At 39.1% G+C, this 22649-nt stretch overlaps 1 protein-coding gene across 3 annotated transcripts in view; it reads left to right on the top strand.

The window, feature by feature from the left end:
• Positions 1 to 22649, top strand: part of SLC25A13 (solute carrier family 25 member 13) — a 139403-nt gene that overhangs the window by 37472 nt on the left and 79282 nt on the right. For 2 of the 3 annotated variants that reach the window (XM_073003209.2, XM_073003208.2), the window contains 2 exons: positions 7932 to 8074; positions 18660 to 18775. In XM_073003209.2, the coding sequence (XP_072859310.2) occupies positions 7932 to 8074; positions 18660 to 18775 (259 nt within the window). The remainder of the gene's footprint in view (positions 1 to 7931; positions 8075 to 18659; positions 18776 to 22649) is intronic. The other variant, XM_078378710.1, reaches the window with a different exon arrangement.

The raw sequence follows: 22649 nt of genomic DNA, 5'->3' as shown, positions 1-22649 counted from the left end.
TTAGTTGATCCATCTCCCTGGGAGATATGTTGGGAATTCAAACTCCAGCCTCTGTGCTAAGCTGTATAAGCTATAGCCATTGTTAAGAATGACAGAAAGAATTCAAGAGTGAGAAGAAAGGGACACAGTACTAGATTATGGTGTAGGTGTAGGAAGTGAGATGCATGTGCCAGCTTTGCATATTGCCTTTAAGTAATCCAGAAAAGGGCAAACTGAGCCCCTTGAGATGTTGTGGGGTTACAGATTTCATCAGCTGTAGCCAGCCTAGCTAATGATGACAAATGATGAGATTGCAGTCCGAAAGCATGAGTTGCCTAGACCCACAGCAAGCCATTCACTTTGTGCTTTTGTCTCATAGAATTTACTCAGTAGGCATAGCATAAAGCAGCAGGTTGGTGATGAGGAGTTCATATTGTGTTTTTGCTGCTTCCTCTTCTTTGATTAAGAAGTTGAAGCAACGAATACGTAAGAAAGGTAGAGAGAGGAGTAGCATTTTCAACAAACTCCTGCAAGAAGGATATTACGAATTAGTTTGTATGCTGCTCTTCTAGAGCAAACGGTTCCCAAAGCAGCTCACAATAAACATTGCTTGTCAGAAAACATCACACTTAAAGGAAGAAGGGAACAGAGAGAAGCATTTTTGTAAAACAACGAACGGTAATTTTAAAAACCCTGCTCAAATTGCAGTATTATCTTGAACTTATCAATGTTTAGTGCATCAGAAGCAAATGAAGATTAAAAGGTCCAAAAATGAGCAACAAGGTTTAACTGAAACAATTTTATATATTTATTTGATCAATTGATCGATTGTTTATTCATTCATTCATTCAATTTGTATACTGTCCATCTGACCAGCGGCCAATAGGACTCTTGTTGTTCTTCCTCCTGGAGACAGCAACCCATTACAGATTCTGAGGTTTAAAATCCAAATACAGTATATATTAAGTGAGCCTTATGGAAATTGGACTTCTGAAAACATAGTTATCTTATTACAAAGCAGCAATAATTACAAAAATCCTGCTTGAAGCTCTCAATTGATGTGGTGAAGGATTGGATTGGGTGTATAAATGGGGGCTCATTCCAGAGGCAACCAAAGTTCATTTGGTCAGTGGATAGGCCAGCCAGGGTTTGGTGTGCCCTACATGGGATTGTACTCTTCCTTGAAGGATCGCATATGTGGTTTGGGGAGATTTAGCACTCTCCTACCGTGTTTCCCCGAAAAGAAGACCTAACCTGAAAATAAGCCCTAGTATAATTTTTTCAGGATGCTCCTAATATAAGCCCTACCCCCAAAATAAGCCCTAGTTAAGTGAAACCTCACCCTCCACCATTGTGCAGCAACCAGACGATGACATTACTGTATCTGAATAAATGTACATTGCTGTACATGACAAAAAATAAAACATCCCCTGAAAATAAGTCCTAATGTGTTTTTTGGAGCAAGAATTAATATACAGTGGTGCCCTGCTTGATGATGGCCCCGCTTGATAACGAAACCGCTTTACGATGACTTTTATGCGATCGCTATAGCGATCGCAAAATGATGTTTCTATGGGGTTTTTTTGTTTTACGATGAACAGTTCCCTGCTTCGGGAACCGTTTTTTGCTAGACGACAATTAGAAACAGCTGATTGGAGGTTGGCAAAATGGCTCCCCACTGTTTTCCGGACCGATTGCTTTGCAAGACAGGGATCTCAAAATGGCTGCCCTATGGAGGATCTTCGCTGGACGATGAGGTATTTCCCCCATTGGAACGCTTTGACCGGTTTTCAATGCATTCCAGTGGTTTTTTTTTTCCCACTTGATGACTATTTCACTTAACAGCGATTTTCCTGGAACACATTGTCGTCGTCAAGCGGGGCACCACTGTAAGACCCTGTCTTATTTTCGGGGAAACACGGTAGGTGGATTAGGTGACAGCCAGCAATCTTTATGCCCAACTTCAGCTGGTCAAGACAGATCTGGTCACAGTGGTTGTATTCCATGTATAACGCAGAGTCTGTGAGTTTCTATTAAACCTGCCTGCCTGCCTGCCTGCCTGCCTGCCTGCCTGCCTGCCTGCCTGCCTCTCTATCTATCTATCTGTCTGTCTGTCTGTCTGTCTGTCTGTCTGTCTGTCTTACCACCTTTTCTCTTAAAAAAGGACACAAGGTGGCTTAAAAAGATTTGAAAGCAAAAGTTACAAAAGTTATTCACATGTTAAAAATAATTAAACAAACATATATTAAAAGTATTAGATGGAAGCATTCCTAAAAGCATTCCTGTTCCAAAAGGCTTTTAATTGAAATAACATTAACTGTTGGTCCTGATGGCAATTTTAATTGTATTTTAATTGTATTTTAATCATTTTATCTTTTATTGTATTGAATTTTAATTGTTGTAAGCCGCCCAGAGACCTCTGGGTAGAGTGGGCGGCATATAAATTAAATAAATAAATAAATAAATAAAAAAAAAGATATTCAAAAGCAAAAACAATACAAACCATTCAGGAAACTGGAAAGCAAGCCCTGTGAGATAAGATTGAAAGAAATGGGCATGTTAGCCTTGAGAAAAGAAGATTGAGGGGGAGATATTATAGAACTTTTCAAACACTTGAAAGATTGTCATACAGAAGAAGGGCAGGATCTGTTCTCAGTCATCCCAGAGTGAAGGGCATGTAATAATGGGCTCAAGTTACAGGAATCCAGATGTAGGTTGAATATGAGGAAAAACATGTTACCTGTTAGAGCAGTATGATAATGGAACCCGTTACCTCAGGAGGTAGTGGAGGCATTCAAGAGAAAATTGGACAACCAGCTGTCAGATATACCTTGATTTGGATTCCTGAACTGAGCAGGGGGGTTGGATTCAGTGGTCTTCTCAGGCCCCTTCCAACTCAAGTTATTCTTGATTCTAGACTGACTGAAGTATACTTCTGATTAGAAATTAGAAAATCAACATAGTGACTTATTTCTAGGGTTTGATAAACCAGGAGACTAAAGAATCTCAGATTATTATGAAAGATTTTGCAAGCAATAAGCTGCATTCTGATGCTTCGTGGCATCTTAAAACGTGCAGATACCTTAAACCACTAGTGGTTCATTTAGTGCAGGGAATGGTGGCACACGCTCTGCAAACTCCATGCAACCCCACATTTTTTCCATTTCCTTCAGCAGTTACTTCTGCTAGCATTAATATAGTGTGATTCTTGTGGGGAATCGTAGTATTCAAAAAGTGTGCATGTTTCCCAGCAGAATTGTGCTTGTAGCAAGATTTTATTGGAAAACAAGGTGTGTGCCTCCCAGGAAGCCTATATTCCACTGATTTTCTGCTGTTTTTCCTGTTCCTAGTTTGTTGGCAGTGTTGGGAGGATATACCCCCATGGCAATGCAATGAAACCCCTGTATACCAAGGGCATTGCCTGCCCCTTATTTATCATGTTGTCTAAGCCAAGGATGCTGCTCTATTATTGCCAAATAAACCAGGAGTTATATATAAGAACAAACTCTGGGTTTTGATCCTCGCTTGTAACAGGAGTGAGAAACTGGGAACCTTCTTTTGATGTCTTTACTGATTTGTTCAGTTGGTCATACAAGCAGAGGAAACAAGCAGGATCAAATGAATTGTGCATGCAGTATACAATTATTTTATAAAAAGCCAGGCTTCTCCAGAATAGTGGTTTAGTGCTCTGTGCAAAATGAGAACACTTTGTATAAACATCTAATAACAATTATAATTTTAAAACATCTACCAGTATTCATTTTAGAGAGTTCGGAACCATAACAAAGAGTAGCTGAAATTAGAAATTAACAATACCATTTTGTGTATGTATTTAATTTAGAATGTGTCCCATTAAATTCATTAGGGCTTCTGCCAGGTACATGTGCATAGGATTGCGACCTGTGCTTCATAAAACAATGCGGAAAGCAAAATGCAAGGAAATTAGGATGGCAGTCATTTTGTATCACATCATTTTGTATTTAACTTAAACACATTTCAGTCAATGTGATATTTCTTGGTTACAAACTATTTGCTTTGGAAATACTTTGCTCAATGCCTTTTTAAAAATATATTCCACTATTGAATTTGGAAAGGCTTTAAATGGGTTTCAACTAGTTAATGCTTGAGTATTTAAAATATATGATTATCCAGTGTGAATTTTGAAGGAACTTACCAAAAAAGCCATTAGGCATTATTGTGTAATATCATATTCTCTGTGGGTATAATTACCAAAGTGGGGAAAAATACATGACTGCATAGAACCACCTTTTTGAAAGTCTTTATTCCCAAACTAACAGAATTGATGTTTTTTTTACCCCTTTTGTCATGATAATTTTCCAGAGTAACTCTACTTCTTGTAACTCTCCTAGCATAACCTAAGAGATTAGACTTACAGTCAAAATGAGCAGGCTGACATTTTCAAGGTCATTTTCTATATGTAGTGTGGGGGGTACGTGATTGGATTTCAAATACACAAGAATAAATCACAGTGGGGAGAAACAGAGGGACACCGAAACCTTGTGCTGCTTTCTGTTATTGAATGTCTTAGCAGGGGGGCGAGTCTGGAAAAAAAAATGAAATGTAGAAGCACAGAATATCTGACTTATTTGATTTGTTTCTGAATAACTGTTGTGTTAAAAAGTTTCCAAGCCTAAGACTTAGAAAGATTCTCCCTCAGACGATTACAGTGAAATTGATTGGGCCATGGTACTTGCAATGAAAGTGTGTTGCTGGATTTTCTTTCCGATGTATCACTGACTAATCAGACTGGTGATTTTAGGTTGCTACGGCTCTTTAAATCTATTTTAATTCTTTTTGTGTGTGTTTGCACACATTTGGATTCTGATTTTCTTAAAAATACATTTTTGTGTGGTTTTTCTAAAATAGTCCCGTTCAGGTCTATCACCTGGATTAGAAATACGAAAATAGAAATGTGGTAAGCTTTATAATACTGAAATTGCAGCTAAAAAAAGGAGAAGGTACTTAATTCTAAATTACATCAGTATGACAGCAGATGTTTAAGCTGTGGCTTTCTTCTGTGAAACATATGCCTGAATGAGATTGCTTGTATATGGTTTAAATCTAGGTAGCTAAAGACTTGAGAAAGAATCCACATACATTTCAGTTTGTAGGAGGATGTCGTGACATCTGTGCTTATAGAAGATGTAAGTGTACTTGTCAGACACAACTGTGGCTTTATGAAATAGGAACTGGCAGTGGTATTTGCTTTGTAAAAGCTTCTTTAGTGTAAAATAAAACCCAAGTCTTTGAAGTTTGTTGCAGAATTGTAACTTATTTGTTACTTGGTGTGGATAATGTTCTGTGGAGAATCATAACAAATGTTTTATCAGGCTATCTCAAAAAAGAAACATACCACAGTAATTAGTAATTTGACTTTCCTGTTGAGAACATGTTGTTTGCTGCGATACAGATCTTTCTTTTCAAGCTGACACGTGGGTAACTATGTGTTCTTGTAATTTATTTACAACTGCATTTTAATGCCCCTTTGTCTACCACCCAAGACGTTTTGTAACATTTATGTGCATTGGCTAAGTATTTTGTATTTCCTCTCTCTCTTATCAGCTTGTCACTGACCTCAGCACATGTAGAATTGTGGCTTTGGAAGGAATGTGGTGGTAAAGAATGTGAAGTCTGCTTTAATAATATGTAAAAGATACGGCTAGGATCCTGCAAACTACTGCAAGTGTGCCGTAGGGCTTGGGCATGGCCGGCATTGATCTATTTTTAATCTTTTTAATTTAAAAAAAAATCTTTTTCAATATCACTCTTCTCAGTTTCCAAAGAATGCTGTACGACAAGGGGCCAGAAAGGGGAGCTATGGTGAGAGAACCTCAAGTCCATATAGCCAGTGTGCAGAGATGGTCATTGTTTCACTGGATCCCAGCCAATCTCCTTATAAAGCCCTTTACATGGTTGTGGTGTATACGAAGCCAGACCGCTACGGGGCTGCAGTTGAGTTTCTGGATCAAATTTTCAAAACAAATAAAGAAACAATGCTACCAATAAGCAAGAGAAATTGTACTCTCAAAGGCTCAGAGCACAGACAGAGTTCTGGACTCCTGTCCTCTGAAGATGCCGGCCACAGAGACTAGAGAAACGTTAGGAAGAACAACCTTCAGAACATGGCCAAAGAGCCTGAAAAACCCACAACAACCAAGAGAAATTACGTTTTGCAGAAACTCAGTTAAGTAATTGATGGTGGTTACAGATTCCTGTAAAAAGCTCCTGTATGTTTTCCTGCTTGCCTACCATCCAATTGCCATAATATGTTGTTGGTAGAAATTAAATTGCCCATGAGCACAATGCTAGTATATCATTTTGTGAGTGGAACAGATTTTAAAGATTCTGAATTGCTGATCTTCTGTACTTTCCCCCCTCAATATCAGTGAAGGCCCATAATATAATATAAAGACTCTGTCTTTATACAGACCCTACCCAGCTCCTGTAATAGTTCATAAAATCGTAGAGGTGTATGTGGTCTCTTTCTTCCACATCCCAGTATTTTTTCCTTTTGTTTTATTACAGCCTCTAGACCTCGTCAGCTACCCAAGGGAAAAAATTTAAATGCCAAATGTATTGTGTGTTTACCCCCCCTTTCCTGTGTAATACTATATGATTTCTTGGGTTTAGGCCAGTATAGCATATTGAGGGCATTTTTATTACTGTTCTTCATATTGCTTTCTTTCCTTTCTAGAGTAATTTCAGTCTTCAAATAAAATTTGTTTTACTTCTGCTTTCACTTCTGTTTCTTTTCTACTTTTACTCCCAAGAGATAGATATTTGGGAGTAAAAAGAAGAGAGAACCTGAAAAACATTGTCAGAGTCAGGCAGTGTTAATGTTTTGCACATGGCGGTAAAGTATGAATGTGTATGAATGGGCACAGGCAGCCATTTGCTAAATTGGTGTAATAGAAAGTTACAATCTTTCCTGTTCTTCAAGATATTCCACCAGTATTTTCTTTAGATATTATAAAGTGAAAATTCCTCATGGATCAGAAATAGGAAAGATAGGTTTACTTCAGATGAACCCCACAAATCATGGCTTGGAGAATTGGAGACAAGTTGTCTATATATCCTCCCATCTATCATCTCAGGATAGGATATAGTCGTTGGCTAATACACGTACCTTTCCCTCTTCACTTTCTTTTTAGCATTGACCATAGTATGCTGTGCCAAAATGTGATTAATCTTTATCTATGATTGTTGTAATATTGTTGTAAACAATTATGTACTGTACTGATCTATTATTGATTTGCTATGTAATGAATTTAATGGTTGTATCAGTATCTTTTTGAACCAACTTTGAATGCTGTAATAGCAGAAAAAAGAGATGCTTAAATAAATGTGATTTGACTTAATTCCTAATCAGAATGAGAAAACTATTCCCAATAGTATTTTATAATTTTTGGGATCTATGGAGGGCGCATCCTAGCAATATGTCGCCAACTTGAATATTGTGGCAGACCTATAGATACCACTAATCAAACTAAGAGGAAAGCCATACATGGAGTGTTAAGTAAGAGTGTTATGGTGACTGTGTAATAATATAATAATAACAACTGTGTGCTGTCACGTCCATTCTGACACTTTTCAAGGTTTTCTAGATAGAAGTGGTTTCTCATTCCCTTCGGGGGGGATTCTGGGATAGTGCATCTGGCTCAAGACCACACAAGCTGGCTCTTCTGGGATGCACAGGGAGTAACTAAAGTCCCAGTCTCTGCTTCTGCAACCAGACTCCTAGCTCACTGGGGTTCAAATATATAGATAACAGCTATGAATGCGGTTTTGTTTCTATAAGAGGAGACAGATGCTTGATCATCATCACAAAGTGCTGCTTTTACCTGTTACATCATAAATGATCAGGTGAGTTACATATTTTCAGCTATCTTGTGATTTAAGGTCCGCATTCTTTTTTTCTTTTCTTTCAACAGTATGCAAGTGTTGAGAAAAATGGTGAATTTTTTATGTCTCCTAATGACTTTGTCACACGATTCCTGAAGATAATAGGAGATGGGGTACCCAATCCCAACACAGTCCAGCTGCTGGGAGGAGTGGTGGATCAAACAAAAGATGGGTATGTACTACAGCATTTATTTAAATTACTTATCTAGGGAAGTAGAATTAGAAGATTCACACAATAAGCTGAGTCTTCCTCTTCACTTAGAAGATATATGAAAAAGATAATGTGCCATCATCAGTCCTTCATCACTTTTCCCTTCAACAGGAATTGGTTCTTCAGCATCTCTGAATTATATGAAGAGAATAAAGTAGTTTTAAAAATATATTTCACATGATACTATGCCAAATACATAAAGGATTAGAATATTCATGTACTTTGTACTACATTTTATAACAGGATATTTTAACTGAGTGCTCCATATTCTGAAGTTGCCCTTTCTAACTGGTACAGGCTTGGCAAATTGAAAGATTCAAAAAAGTTTTGGAAATGAAGTATAAATGTAGGGTGCGTTAGGTAGTAGAAGGAGGGGTATCCTAAAAAACCCTAGTTTGGATTTAATGTAATGATATCCAGAGGGGTAGCTCTTTTGGTCTGCCAAAGCAAAGTCAGCCATTAAGGTGTAAGTCCTTTGAAAATTAACCACATTATTATGGCAGAAGCTTTTTTGGACGACAGTGCATCTGACAAAATAGGCCCTTCTTTCTCCAGAACTATATCATATGGTCCCACAGATTAATAGTGTTGGTCACCTTCTTCCACACTTGTAAAAGGGGGACTGGAAGAATTCATAGAGGGGAACTGCTGGATAGCTCTACGTAAGATGAATTCATGGCAGTTGTGGCCATCAGTTACTGTATGTTCCCTCCAGTATGAAAAGTAATATGTTTCGGGAGACAAATTGGTGACCCATGTGAGCACATGTGGTTGATCTTTTGCTTCTGGTCAGCCTCTGCCAACAGAATTCTGAACTGAACAGGACTATGATGTCACCCAGCAGAAGCTCTTCTAATATTACTTATTTCGTAGAAGTTTGCGCCACAATGAATGTGCAGTTCTTCAAGGTGCCACAAGATTGTTTGTTTTTTACTATGACTTACTAGAATATTGAAAGTAAACAAAATATATTGAACAGTCCAGAACCCTTTATAGTGCAATTGTTGGGTTTTGTTTGCTTTTCCCCCCCAATAAAATGGGGGTGTAAGTAGAATAACGTACTGTACTACCTGAACTCAACTGATCTTTTTTGGTTTAGGAAATTAAGCAGGGTCATGCCTGGACAGGAGACCACCATAGAATGCCAGAGACTACATAAGGAGGCTAACACAATCGTAGAATGAGAACTTTACATGCAGCAGATCCCATTATCAATCTCCAGGCAGGGCTGAGAGGGGGAATCTTGGGGAGCTGCTGCTAATCAGAGTTAACGACACTGGGTTAGATAGACTAATGACCTAACTGTGTATAAGTCCGCTTTTTACATTTCTAATACTAACTAAAAACAGATATTGTCTTTATTATATTATACAAACCATTAAGAAAGTTTTGGGAAGAGTTTGTGATTTATGGTGACTAACTGTCTAGCTAGTTCCTGTGGTTTATGTTTCATTTAGAAAACGTGTCCATTACTGGACATTTCCAGTGTTTCGAGCCATTCTTTGTTTTATAATTTTTCTTGGTTATTAATGAGGTATAAAAGGGATATCCGACTACATTATTCTTAAATGATAAAATGGTAGTTGGCCTAACCTAAGAACTGGCTTTGGACACTTGATGTGAGTGTTGACTTCTGTAGAGAAAAAAGGCCATACAAACAACCATACGTACTGAATCCAACTAGCAGCCTCTGCAGTCTAGCCTTCTATTTGTGCAGTGACCAACTTGTGGCCTGTGAGAAAGGCTACAAGCGGCAGATGAGTATAACAGCACCTTCCTGCTCATAAGATCCAGTAGAGATATACATACTATTTCTTGTACTGGAGACAATATCTATCTATCATACAGTGGCCATTGAATGTATCTGATTTTTTACAACGTCTCTCTATCAATTTTGTCCGTACCATTTATCATTTTATACACCTGTATCCTAAGTCCCCTTACTCGCTATTGTTCTAAGAAACTGCCCCAAACATCTTAATCTATACCCAAACAGTTTCCTGATGGAGGAGCAGTTCAAGCCCTTTAATTATTTTGTTCCCTTTTCTGCATGTCTTCCAAGCTTGTAATATTCTTTTTCATTTGCAATAACTGTATACATTATTTCTAGTGTAATTACACTTGCAAGGGTTTTTAAAATAAGGGCAGTGCTATTCACAATTTTATGTTCATGCTGAGTCTGCCTTCAAAACAAACACTTCGTTGTTTTTATAGGGCTGTCCATTGTAGCCCCGACATCCCTTTCTTGGTCAGTTGTCTGTTCAGAACTTACCATTTTTAATCTGAATTTAGGATCACACCTCATTTTAAACTAGCTTAGATGGAATCCTGTTTGCCATTTGCATGCCCATTCCCCAGTCTGAAGAGATCCTTTTGAAATGTTTTGTAATCTATTTTTGTCCTACCTATCTTGAATAATGTAGTTAATTAGTGAACCACCTTGATATTCACCCCTAAGTTCGGATAATGTATGAACAAGTTAAAAGGCACCGATGCTGATAGAGACACCTGGGTGAGCCCACTGTTCGTATCTTCCCCTTGTAAGAGCTGACAATTTATTCCTACTCTTTTGCTTCCTCATCTTTCACTAATTTCATGTTCATTGAACGTACTTTGAATTCTGACCTTATAGTGTAACTGGTAAGCTTGCTCAGCAGTCTTTGGTTAGGGAGTTTGTCAGAAACCTTCTGGAAGTCCATGTAGATGTTGTCTTCCAGATCATTCCCTTCCACATGTAGAACTCTAAATGTTTAGTGATACCGTTCTCACCTTCACAGAAGTCATGCTTATTTTTCAGCATTGCACAAACATTCTACCATTTATGGTTTTTAACACTCTCCACCTGTAACAGCAATTAAGTTAACCAGAATATAATTTCCTGGAAAGCCTCCTCCCAGATCCTTTTAAAAAAAAAATGATACTATAAGTTTACCTGAAGGACAGTTTGCGTATTTTAATTAGAAGCTTCACATTTGAGTTCATTAAGAACTTTCGGATGGATACTATATGGGCCCAAGATTTGTTTCTTTTCAGTCAGACAATAAGGTATAAAATCTCTTCTCTTTTCACTGCTATTTGCCTCAACTTCTCATTTTCCAATTCTGCAAATATTAGTTCAGCCTAAGTATATAATAATATAATCATGTGCTGTCAAGTCAGTTCTGACTTATGGCAACCCTTTTCAGGGTTTTCTATGTAGAGATTACTCAGAAGTGGTTTACTAGTTGTATGCCTTAGTTAAAAGAATTCATTTCGTTTCTGTGTGTTCTATGTATCATCCTTTAATACTCTTAATTCTTTTGTCAACCAGTGTCCCAACTGTTTCCCTCATTGGTTTCCTACACCTAATGCAGTCAAAGAGCCCTTTATTGCTTGTCTTGATGCTCTTCAATATAACTATTTTCATCAGTTCCTTGTGGCTTTTGTTTCCGTTGAACAAACCAGTGTTCCTTTTTGTTTGCCTTGCTTGGGCAAGACTTTTGAGTTTCTGATGGAAACTTCCTCCGCTGTAATGGCTTCAGATATACTGCTTGGTCACCATGCTGGTCACCTGCTTTGCGATATATATTCTCTGGACAAGGGAATCATCCCAAGCATTTTGGAAAGTCTTGGCATCCATTTCATAGTCCCTTTTCTGAGGCTTTGTAGGACAGATACTGTTCTGGAGGAAAATATTTCAGAAAATGAGAGGCATCCATGATTCGCTTTGGTTTGTTGTCATTATATGGTTATTTTGTGACACTTAGGTCCAGGTACCCCTGTCTGAGTCATTTAGGCTGATAACTGAAATGCTGGAGCCAAGGGAACATTGCTCATGTGTACATGCAAACATAGATGTGTTGTGTGGTTTTTGTGGGGGGAGTTTATCTTATTTTTATTTCTTTATTTACAAGATTTTTTAGCTGTGCCATTACCAGTAGTCTCTGAGCAGCGTACAACAATATGAAAACTTTAAAAACATTAAAACTATTAAAAATAAGCAATATTATAATAATATCCTATATTAAAAACAATCATTAAAACATTAATATCAACAAATCCTGCTGCTCACGTGGCCAGCTAAAGAATACTATTTAATTAAAATGCTGGCTAAACTGAAAGGTCTTTGCATGGCGCCAAAAAGCCAAAAGTGTTGGAGCCAGGTGGATCTCTATAGGGAGGGCATGCCAAAGTTGGGGGACAACAGCCGAGTTGTGTATGTGTGATTCTTTGCTTAATTTTTATCTAGTTTGTTCACTTCTGTGTGGGACAAAAGTAACATTTCTAGTTGTTTGCATGTTCGGTGGATGAATACTGAAGCATTTAGTTTGTCGATTTCCAGAGGGGATAGATTGGTGAGTTCTGAGATTTCACGATGGCCATTAAGCGTGCCTTTCACTATCCCGCATATGAGCTCTAAGGATTTCCCCCCCTTGCAAATTGCCTTCTTAACAATCCAACCAGCTTCCTCCAACAATCCATACCTCTTTTTTCTCCCTACAATTAAATTCTGTCCAATAAAATATGCAATTTCTGCCAATCATAGCTTGGATTCCAGTAAGTAACTCAAAATACTATATAGCTTTTATTTTTAGAAAGTGTAAACAGTTCAAAATAATGCTTCGAAATGCCAGCATTTCCCATTATTATTGATTTATCTCTAATCTACCATTTTTCAGAACAGGTTGTTTGTCTAAGATTGAAACATTAAATAATAGGCATAGCTTACCCTGTGTCCCATTATGCTGTTATGGTTAAATTGCTGATTTTAGTAAACTATTGTGGCTTTTGTATTTATTATACAATGATGAGGATAATGATTAGTATTGCTAAACATACAAAAGAATGGATGTGTGTTGTAGGGAGGGGGCTAGAATTCGAAGGCATGTGCCTTGAATATTTTTTATACTGGAAGTTAATAGTAGTTAGGCAATTAAGGCTGTATTCCTGTGCTCACCTGGAGTCGGAATTTATTTTTCAGTAGACATTTGTAGGGGTGAGGACCATGTGTCCCTCCAAGATGTTGCTGGATTGGAAATAAAACATTTGCTGAGGCTGGTATGACTTGTAGTTCAGCATTTAGAAAGCCATACATTCCCCACCATTGATGTATGGAGATTTCATAATCATGGTTTCCTTATGGATATTGCAGATTTAGAGATATTAAAATAGTGGTTAAGGAGTTTATAAATCTGTCCCTGTTCTTTTCCCTAGATCAGGGGTCTCCAAACTACAGCCCGCGGGCCACATCAGGCCCACCTTGCCTTTTTATCCAGCCTGGACATAGGAAGAGGAGAGAAGGGGGACTCAAGTGATCCCCCACTGTGGGAGATTTCTGCTTAAAGGTTGTAGCTGCATTCTGTTCCAGTGACGTGCAGCTCCAAAGAAGAAGCAGCTGCCAGCAGGCGGGGTAGCCCCTTATTCTGCCCTTTCGCTTAGAGGTAGAGCATAAAAGCAAAGAGTTATTTCAGCCAATCCTAGTGGCAATTAGGTAACTAGTATACTATCTGAATTCTAGCAACATACTATGTAACTCATGCTAAGTCAATAAAAAGAGTTCTCAGGGCGTTGCCCTGAGACTCTGCTGGCTCGGACATCTGTTGTTGATTCCTTTGTACTTTCTCTAAGCCAATTAGCCTTCCTTTGTTCTGTGATCACCCACCCCTGCTGTCCTTGCAAGGACAGCAGGGGTGGGGGATCGCTTCTGTCAGGCTTCGCTCCCTGTCTGCCCCGACATAGGAAGACGAGTGAAGGGGGACCCTTTGCAAGACAGTGGGGACAGTCTTTGCAAAGACATCATATATTTTACACATTTTCAAGGGCTGAAGGAGGGAAAGGGGACCCAAGCGATCCCCCCCCGTTATCTTTGCAAAGACAGTGGGGGTAGGGGATCACTTGGGTCTCCCCTTCCCTCCTCTTCCTATGCCTGGGCGGAGATAGGAAGAGGAGCAAAGCCTGAGAGGAGTGATACCCCAACCCCACTGTCTTTGCAAAGATAGCAGGGGTGGGGGATTACTTGGGCCCCCCTTCCCTCCTTCAGCCCTCAAAAATGTGTAAAATATATGATGTGGCCCTCATACTGGAAAGTTTGGAGACTCCTGCACTATATGAACACTGTGTGTTTCTTCCACCTGCTGCATGTATTGGAACTCTTTTGAAATTAGTTTAATGGTCATGATTTTCCCAAATCAGTCTGCCAACTGTAGTCTGGTAAGGGTGCTGACAAATTTCTAAGAGATCCCTAGACACTTTGGAGGAACTGCACAGAGGGCAACATCCAACATTGTACCTGACTCAGTACTGTTGAAATGGACAGTTGTGGTGAACAAATCCTGCTTCTTTGAATGAGTCCCCTCTCAATATGACTCATATCAGATTTAATCTGATTTTCCTAGGTTGTCAGCTATGTAAGCCCAGTTTTAAAATATGTTTTGTGCATATGGGTGGTAGTGGTAAAATGTATTCTCATGGGTCCTGTCATGTGATCTCATTTCTTACATCTGTTCTCCTGTGGGTCTATTAATAAGGAATCTAACAGTACTTCATTTGGAATGTAGGTGAACAAAGGATTTATACATCAGAACACATAGCTTTTTCAGCCATCTGGTTTCCCACTTGCCTCACAACAGCTTCTTCATTGGCCAAATTAAGCATGTGTAACTAAAATGACCATGTTTTGCTTTTCTACTTTGCCCTGCCTCCACTTTGTTTATTTCTTCAACCAGGGCTTAGATTGTAAGTTCAATAGGCAAGGAATTATCTTCTTATATTTCATAAAGTTTCGTGCACATCTATGGTAATCATCATCATAATAGCAACAGTCTTCTGGCTTCTTGCTTTACGGGGATGGAATGGTTAATAACATAGATGTGTTGTACTGTATTCCTGTGAAGAGAAGCATTATAGGTATTCAAATGACCCCCCCTACATTTAATGTTTTTGCAGAGTAGGTTTCTGTGTGTTGTTCTGAAGTACTGAACTGTTTGTAGGAAGTTCCTCTGCTGATGTAATCTTCACAGATAATGGCTACTGTCTATCCACAGTTGGGCTTCTGTTGATTTCAGTTACATAACATTTATGAATTTTGCTGAATTCTTTACAAATGACTGGAAATCTCTGCACAGGCCAAATTCAGTAGGAGAATAGGTAGTCTCACAAGGGTGAGAATAGGTATTGAAAATCAGGAAAAAGAGATGACAACTGTAATTAAAAACTAAGTTGTCAAGACAAACCAAAGTCTAAACCCAGAATTAAACACTGAAAAACATGGGCCTATGCAGTTGAATCTGCCAATTTTTGTTTCTCTTAAGTTTGATTGTAAACAAACAAACCTCTCAAGATTTTTCAGCTAGCAGTATGAAGAAATTTTCAAATATTGGTAATTTTGAATCAGACCTGAACTTAAATTCTGGCTTATCCCTAGTGTGGCAGATTTTTTTTTTAAAACCTAATTCTGTGGCAGCAATGGAGGCAGCAGCAGCAGCAAGTGAATAGATAGGAAAGAGAAGCAGAAACAAGTGCCTGAAACAGTTTTTAGTGTGTGGTACGCTTATCTGTCCACTCTGCGGATAAAGGTTACACTGAGATAAATAACGTGGTGATTCCTACGTTATTATAACCTGTTACATTTTTATTCTGTTTGATCTACGTAGCCTTGGTTGTTTCTGAACAAGTGATGATCCTTTCTTTAAATAATAAAAAAAGAGGAATAATGTGGAAGAAGAAAAACTCTGACTTATAAAAGAGCTTTCTGCTTGGTTTATAATTCATCAATCTCTTCCTCATCTTGCATCGCTAAAATGCAGGGTTATTAGGATTTTCTCAGTCGGGCTTTTAAGTTAGACGAGCCTTTGCTTATGTCGGCAAAATTATTCTTAAGTAGTATATTGAGGTTCATGTTAATATGTGCTGTTTAATGAAACCTAATGATATTCAATGAAGGGTTGTGCTAAGCCAGAAAGAAAACCTGTTACCTAGGCAACTGCCCTTGTGCAGTATGGAGCTTAGAACATATGGCTATGTAGCATGCATTATTTCAGCATCTTTAACCATTAGGAGCCACATGTGTAATTGACTGTGAAAAATTACTGCTCAGTTACTGTATTGTGTGGTCATAATAGAACTAAATGAGTACGTCATTGTTGTTGGGAGTATATCTGTTGGGAATCACTTGCAGGCCAGTCTATTTAAGGAGCAAAAAATACAATAAGGAGAAAATAGCTGGTTTAATTAACATGTAAAAATTGGGTTAATTTGAATTCAGCTGGCACAGCAGATATTCATGTTTCTTCTGAAATAGCCTGGTTTGAGCCTCACATTTGTCCATTGTCTGCTGTTTCCCATAAAAAGGACATAATTGCTTAATTTTTTGAAATATCAACTGTTTTAGTTCACCACCTGACTTCCTAAAGCATTTGCACTTTTTGACTGAAAAAGGCAGCCATGTTAGTTTGTTGCAGCAAAAAGAACAAAGAATTATATGCCACTTTTTGAAGGTTTTCACAAATTTTATTGTGACATGAGCTGTATAGGATAAAGGCCACTTTATCAGATCAGTACACCCATCTAATAAATATCAGTTTTATAAAAACTCACATCACATATCTTTTCTCTCTTTTTTCTTTGTTTCTTTTGTTTTTCTTTCTTTTTCCCTTTCAGTCTTAGCATTTGAAAGTCCCAGTAGAAACATCACAATATACTGGAATGACTCTGGGCCCTTCACTTTTATTAATCAAATTTCAGCCAAACCAACATAAATGTGGTGTTTCCTGTGACAACACATATTCAGTGTTGAAGCTTCGAGTACCTGTCACCTGTCAATCTGTTAAGGAAGTCTTCTGTTACATAAATATGGGGATCTTATTCTTACTTTTAAAAGTTGACTGAATTATCATCCCAGCTTTCAGTGGCTTCAGATAAAATACTAGACTCCACATATGCAGGCAAGAATTGTGATCGTTCTTATCGCAGATACAGCCAGTTACAGAACATGGTTCTGGCTTTTTCCAGTGACAGAAGGTGCTGCCAAGCCATGGCCTGAATGCATAAAGGATGAATTTTAGGGCAAATACTCAAAGTACAATGCAAGTTGCTAGGGTGGTGGGCAAAATTCTGCTCTGATTTTTTTGCAGTGTTGATTGATTGGACAATTTCTGTTGCCTTCTGGCAAGCTGTTGGCTTCTTTCAAGGCCACTTTCAAATTAGAAACCAATTCAACTTGAAAAAAGATTTTTTTAAAAAAACTTCTGAATGTTGGCAAATTCTTAGTTTCTTAGGTCAGTATCCTGTCAAGCTTTTGCTGAGCAGAAGGTGTCAGTGTAGTAATGTGGACTATGCCACGTGTCCAAGTGTTGCTACCTGCAAGCTGAAAGTAGATTTGGTTTTGTTTGTTTTGCTCTTTCTGCAATGTGTACAAAATGTAATTTACCCAAAGGAAGTGCCTATTCCAACCTATCCAGTACTACTCTTTTTTCCAGACCACGTGACAAAGCAAGAGTTACTGCATGTTTCTGTTTTGCACATTTTACACAATCTCAAGAAATCAAATTGAGCTGTAAAAAGGAGGAACTGCTATTGGTACCACAGTTTACCCCATAAATCATGCAAATGGAGCACACAATCTTGCCACAATCTTCCCCATGTACTCAGATACCTCTGGGTTGTACGGTTGGTCGTGTTGTCAGTTATAGATCTCCCACACATGCTTTAGGAGGGAGCTTTTTTATACCTCTGTCCCAGAAGTGACTAGAAGTGAAATTAGCCCCGGGGCCCCTAGAGTGTGTGAAGAATCCTTTATATTGTTTTAAGCGAGGCTGAGTTTGGGAAAAGGAGAACAACAGTATTGGAGATGCACCTGGACCTGAGACTTGTATGTGGTCCATAGGCTGCACTTTCTCCCCATACCATCTTCACTTCTCCTTTTTAGTGATGCATAAATGACCACATTATTGTCACTTGCACCACCCCAAACCAATAGGAAGATTGTGGTGCTAAAAAGCAACATGAAAGTGTGTGCAACTTATATACCTCCCCATAGCTCTTAAAGCATTCTCTGTCTGGTATACAGTTTAATTATACAGGCTAAACATCGGCCCTTCTAGCAGCTGGGTACTTAGTTTCCTGACCTCGGAAGGATGGAAGGCTGAGTGAACCTCAGGCTGAGTATCTGTGGTTGAATCTGCTTGTGAGCAGAATTTGGGCTGCAGTGGTGCAGTTTTACCATTACACCCCAAGGCTCCTGAAGAATGGGGAGGGGACAAAGAGATCAACAATCAGAATTAGTTCCTTCTGTGGAGCTAATTTGAAAATCCCCATCCCACATGTCTTTCAAAAAAAGGAAACTCTCCCATATTTCCAGAGAGCAAAGACAAGAGGTCAAGTGGGGGAAAATATCCCAGAACTAAAGCAATGAAGATTACCTCTCTTGTGTTTTGCTTAGTTTTTGATAGTTTCTTAAAATGTATGTCTTTGCATTGAAATTTGAATGATCTTGTATTATTCTTCAAATATGAAGTCAGAACATGTACTGAATATTTTGTAAATGTGATTATTTCCCCCCCTCCTGTAGGTTAATATCCTTTCAAGAATTTGTAGCATTTGAGTCTGTCCTCTGTGCTCCAGATGCATTGTTCATGGTGGCATTTCAGCTTTTTGATAAAACTGGAAAAGGAGAAGTGACGTTTGGTAAGATCTGTTTTTTTTCCCTTTCCTCTCCCTCATTCTAAAAATGGTAATCCTTATCAAGATTGTTCATAAATGTTTAATGTTTTTAAAGTTTAAGAAACTTTTTAAAATTTCACTTCAGTTATATTACTTGTCCATTAAATGTATATTTTAATGAATCTGTATCTGCTGTTAAATTATATCGTAATGCATAGTTTTAAATAGTGTAATTTAGTAAGAGATTTAGAAAGTATTCTTTGGTTTAACAGAAGACCTCTGTCTATTGGTTGGTCTCTATCTGCTTGTTTGTGTGTATGTTGAATCCAGTGTAAGATCTAAATCAAGGGGACTTAGGTATGACCAATGTCTCATTTATTTCAGTAACTTAACTCCAGATGTGACTGTGGTGGAATGCCCAAGTCACGCCTGCCTGTCATATGGAGCTCTAGGGCAGGAGCCTATGGCAGGACAGGAGGGGCGGAGTCAGGAGAACAATTGGAGACTGAGGGGAGTTAGAGAAGAGGTTTTGAAGGGTTAAGGCTGAGATTAGAAAGTTGGGGTGTGTTAGAGCAGTGGTTCTTAACGTGGGCGATAATGCCCCCCAGGGGCGATTTCATTTTTCAGGGGGCGGTAGAACGAAAAGGGGTGGTGTGGGGGCGCTAGAGCAGAAGGGGGGCAGTAGGGGGGCGCTGGAGCAAGCCAAACCTGTGAAGATGGCTGCAGCCGTTTTACAGTGTGCATGAATATATATTTTCCTCCAATTTTAATTTAGTTTCAGACTGTTTGTCTTGAAATTTTTAGTTCCTGCATTTGTTTTTATGCCCTTTTTATATTTTTTTTGCATCTTAAAATTCACTTGCAACCAAATCATTAAATGTTACTTTTCTGGGGGCATTTCATTCTCTTGAAATTTAATTTTGTTTTCAGGGGTCATTGGATTTAAGTGTCTTAAATAAATAAATAAATAAATAAATAAATAAATAAATAAATAAATAAATAAATAAATAAATAAATAAATAAATAAATAAATAAAATATATCATCACTGCGGGGAGGGGGCGATGATAACTTCTTCAATGGCTCAAGGGGGTGTTTCTTTCAAAAAGGTTAAGAACCACTGTGTTAGAGAACAGATTGCTTCTACTTGCGGCCGGAGCTTCAAGATACGAATGAAAAAGGCAGGGGAAAAGGGTGGGAAATTCAAACTGTTGGTGGTGAAGAGGCTGCTTCTTTGTAGCTCTTTTGCCCCAACGGTTAGGAAAAGGGAGGCTCAGCCTCCTGGCTTCCACTGCTGCTGCTACTGCCACTGGGAGGTGAGCCGCCGGACCATCCCAGCTGGGCTCAGCCTCCCGGGCACCCAGCACCACCGCCGCAGGCTTTCCCGGGGTTTGCCGCAAGTGCCACCTTTCTCCCCCACTGCACGGCTTCTCTGCCACCATGGGGGGGGTTTCCTGGGGCTTGCCCCAATCACCGCCTTTCTCCGCCGCTATCCGCTTCCAGGCCGGGGTTTCTGCGCCGCCGACGCAGGCTTTCCCGGGCTGGTAGACCGGCCCTACCCAGGGGCTGGTAGATCTCCCATGGTGGCGGAGAAGCTGCACAGTGGGGGAGAAAGCCGGTGCTTGCGGCGAACCCTGGGAAAGCCTGCGGCGATGGCGAAAAAGCCCTGGCTCAGCAGCAGCAGCTGGAGCCCGGGAGGCCTCCTGGCGGCAGCGGTCGTGGCGGTGGAGGTAAGGTGTAGCTTTTTAAAAACTGTTTTGGGTGGCTTTTGCAGGGTGGGATTGGGCTGGTGGGGTTATGTTTGTTTTTTATTTGTTTTGTTTTTTGCAGCCCCAGGGGCTTGCAGTGTTTTATGTTTTATTTATATATTTTTTGTATTTTTTTTCTTCACCCGGAACGGAGTAATCAGTTTTCAGTGCATTCCTATGGGAAATGGTGTTTCTACTTACGAGCGTTTCAATTTACAGCCACCGTTCCGGAATGAATTATGTTCGTAAGTAGAGGCACCATTCTACAGCCCAGGTAAATTTTTTGCTCTGTTCCAGTAGAGCAGAGCAAGAACTTTGCCTGAAATCTTGGAGAACGGCTGGCAGTCTGTATAAACAGCACTTACTACTACACCAAATTGAGTAACAGCCTGACTCAGTTTAAGGCCACTTCCTATGTTCCTATCTGATGTTGTTTTATGAGGCTTTTTAAAACTGTGTCATGCCACTAAAAGTCTACCACAAAGAGACTGTGGAGTCTGTATACAATTCTGCTTTCATTGTTCTGTTTAAGACTGGATTGCACAGATCATCTGGCTATCTGAAATAGAATTTGACCTGTCCCCCTCTCTTTCTACACCCTCTTCTTCTGCAGACTGTAATAAATGTGCATTGTGTTTATGGTGCTATTTTAATTTTGATCTGGTATGTTCAGCCATTATTATTTCAGTAGACCCAAATCATTCTTTATGGCAAAAGTCAGTGACACAAGCAATCAAGGGCTTTCTTTCCCTCCTGAAAATCCATCCACGCTCGAAATAAGGGAGCTTTAGCTGTTGTTTAAATAGACTGTATAAAATGGAAGAGGGCCGTGTGCCTCGGCTTGCAACTGATAGCAGCTGCCTTTCGCCTCTTGTACCATTTTAGGCTGAGCTGCTGCTCTTTGCTGGGAGTTAAAGATCTCAGCAGGAAGGTGGAAGGAAGTTTAGTTGGCTTTTAAATTTGAGACAGAGAATAAACCATTGCTTCTTACTCCTGAGTGTTGACAGGCACATAAAAGCTGATAATGTAAGTCCAGGGGTTTAAGAGGCTTAACAGTTTTGCCTTTTTTTGTATTGCTGTATTTTAATGCCTCATTAAAGAGACAGAGTTCTTTGATATCTTTTATTAGATGGTTTAATAAAGAAAAGTTTAGATGCTTAGGTCTAAATGTCAACATTTAAAAAATTAACAGTCCCTTTAATAACCTTCATCTTTAAGTCTAAAGGTTATATGTTCGTGTGGGAAGAAGCAATTTAATGACTTCTGGCTTTGTGTACATCAGAAGTAGTTGCTTACAACTTAGCATCATCTCTTTGCAGATGCTATAGTACTGGTGCAAAATGACAATCTCTCTATTTTACTAATGGAATAAAGGAAAGCCTGGGGAGGGGGCCTATTTTTGAAAAGTTGCTATTTTACAGATTGTAGACTGTGCTGTATTAGAGGTTCTTCTTTGTGGTCTCTGTGAATGTACACGAATGGGTTAAACTGCATCTGCGCAGGACTCTTCAGAATATTCTAGAGCTAAAATAATGACAAGTGAAACGTCTCCCTGTATCGCGACCACATGCTCCGCCCACCAGTACCTCAGTTCCTTTTCACTGCCACTGCAATCGGACTACTTCGAATAGTTTAGAGCTGATCTTCTATTTAAAATCTCTGGTTTGATTCAGACTGTTTTTCCTGATTATGAAAATTATCTGGCTTATTGACAACGGACTGTCCTAAATTTGATTTCACGCTAATCCCTGATTTGATTCTGTGATTATTTGGCTTGACCTCAGACTGTTTATCATTCTGACCTTGGATTTCAGATTGAATTTATTCTTGATTATTTATTGAACTGGTATTTTGGCTTGATTCTGGACTTCAGTCGTTATGTCTCCCATGAGTTTTCTCCCTAATTACTATCGTTCTTTGGTTACCGCCAGATTTTATGGCCTCTTCAGGCCCGCTTAAATGGTGCACGTCATCTACAAATAAGGTCCCTTTCACAGACGGCATGGCCGCTGCGTGTTTTGTTTAGGAGAGAGACATCAGCCTAATTCTTGCCAGGAGTGCAAGACTGACCAAACCCACTTTAAAGTTTCGATTACAGAGTCTCCATTCCTATCTCTGGGAAAAGTCCTTAACACCATTGGGCTTGACAGA

This window comes from Pogona vitticeps, chromosome 6 (assembly GCF_051106095.1).
Source record: "Pogona vitticeps strain Pit_001003342236 chromosome 6, PviZW2.1, whole genome shotgun sequence".
Classification (NCBI taxonomy): domain Eukaryota; kingdom Metazoa; phylum Chordata; class Lepidosauria; order Squamata; family Agamidae; genus Pogona; species Pogona vitticeps.
The sequence above is the reverse complement of the archived record's forward strand: the minus strand, read 5'-3'. Positions and strand labels throughout refer to the sequence as shown.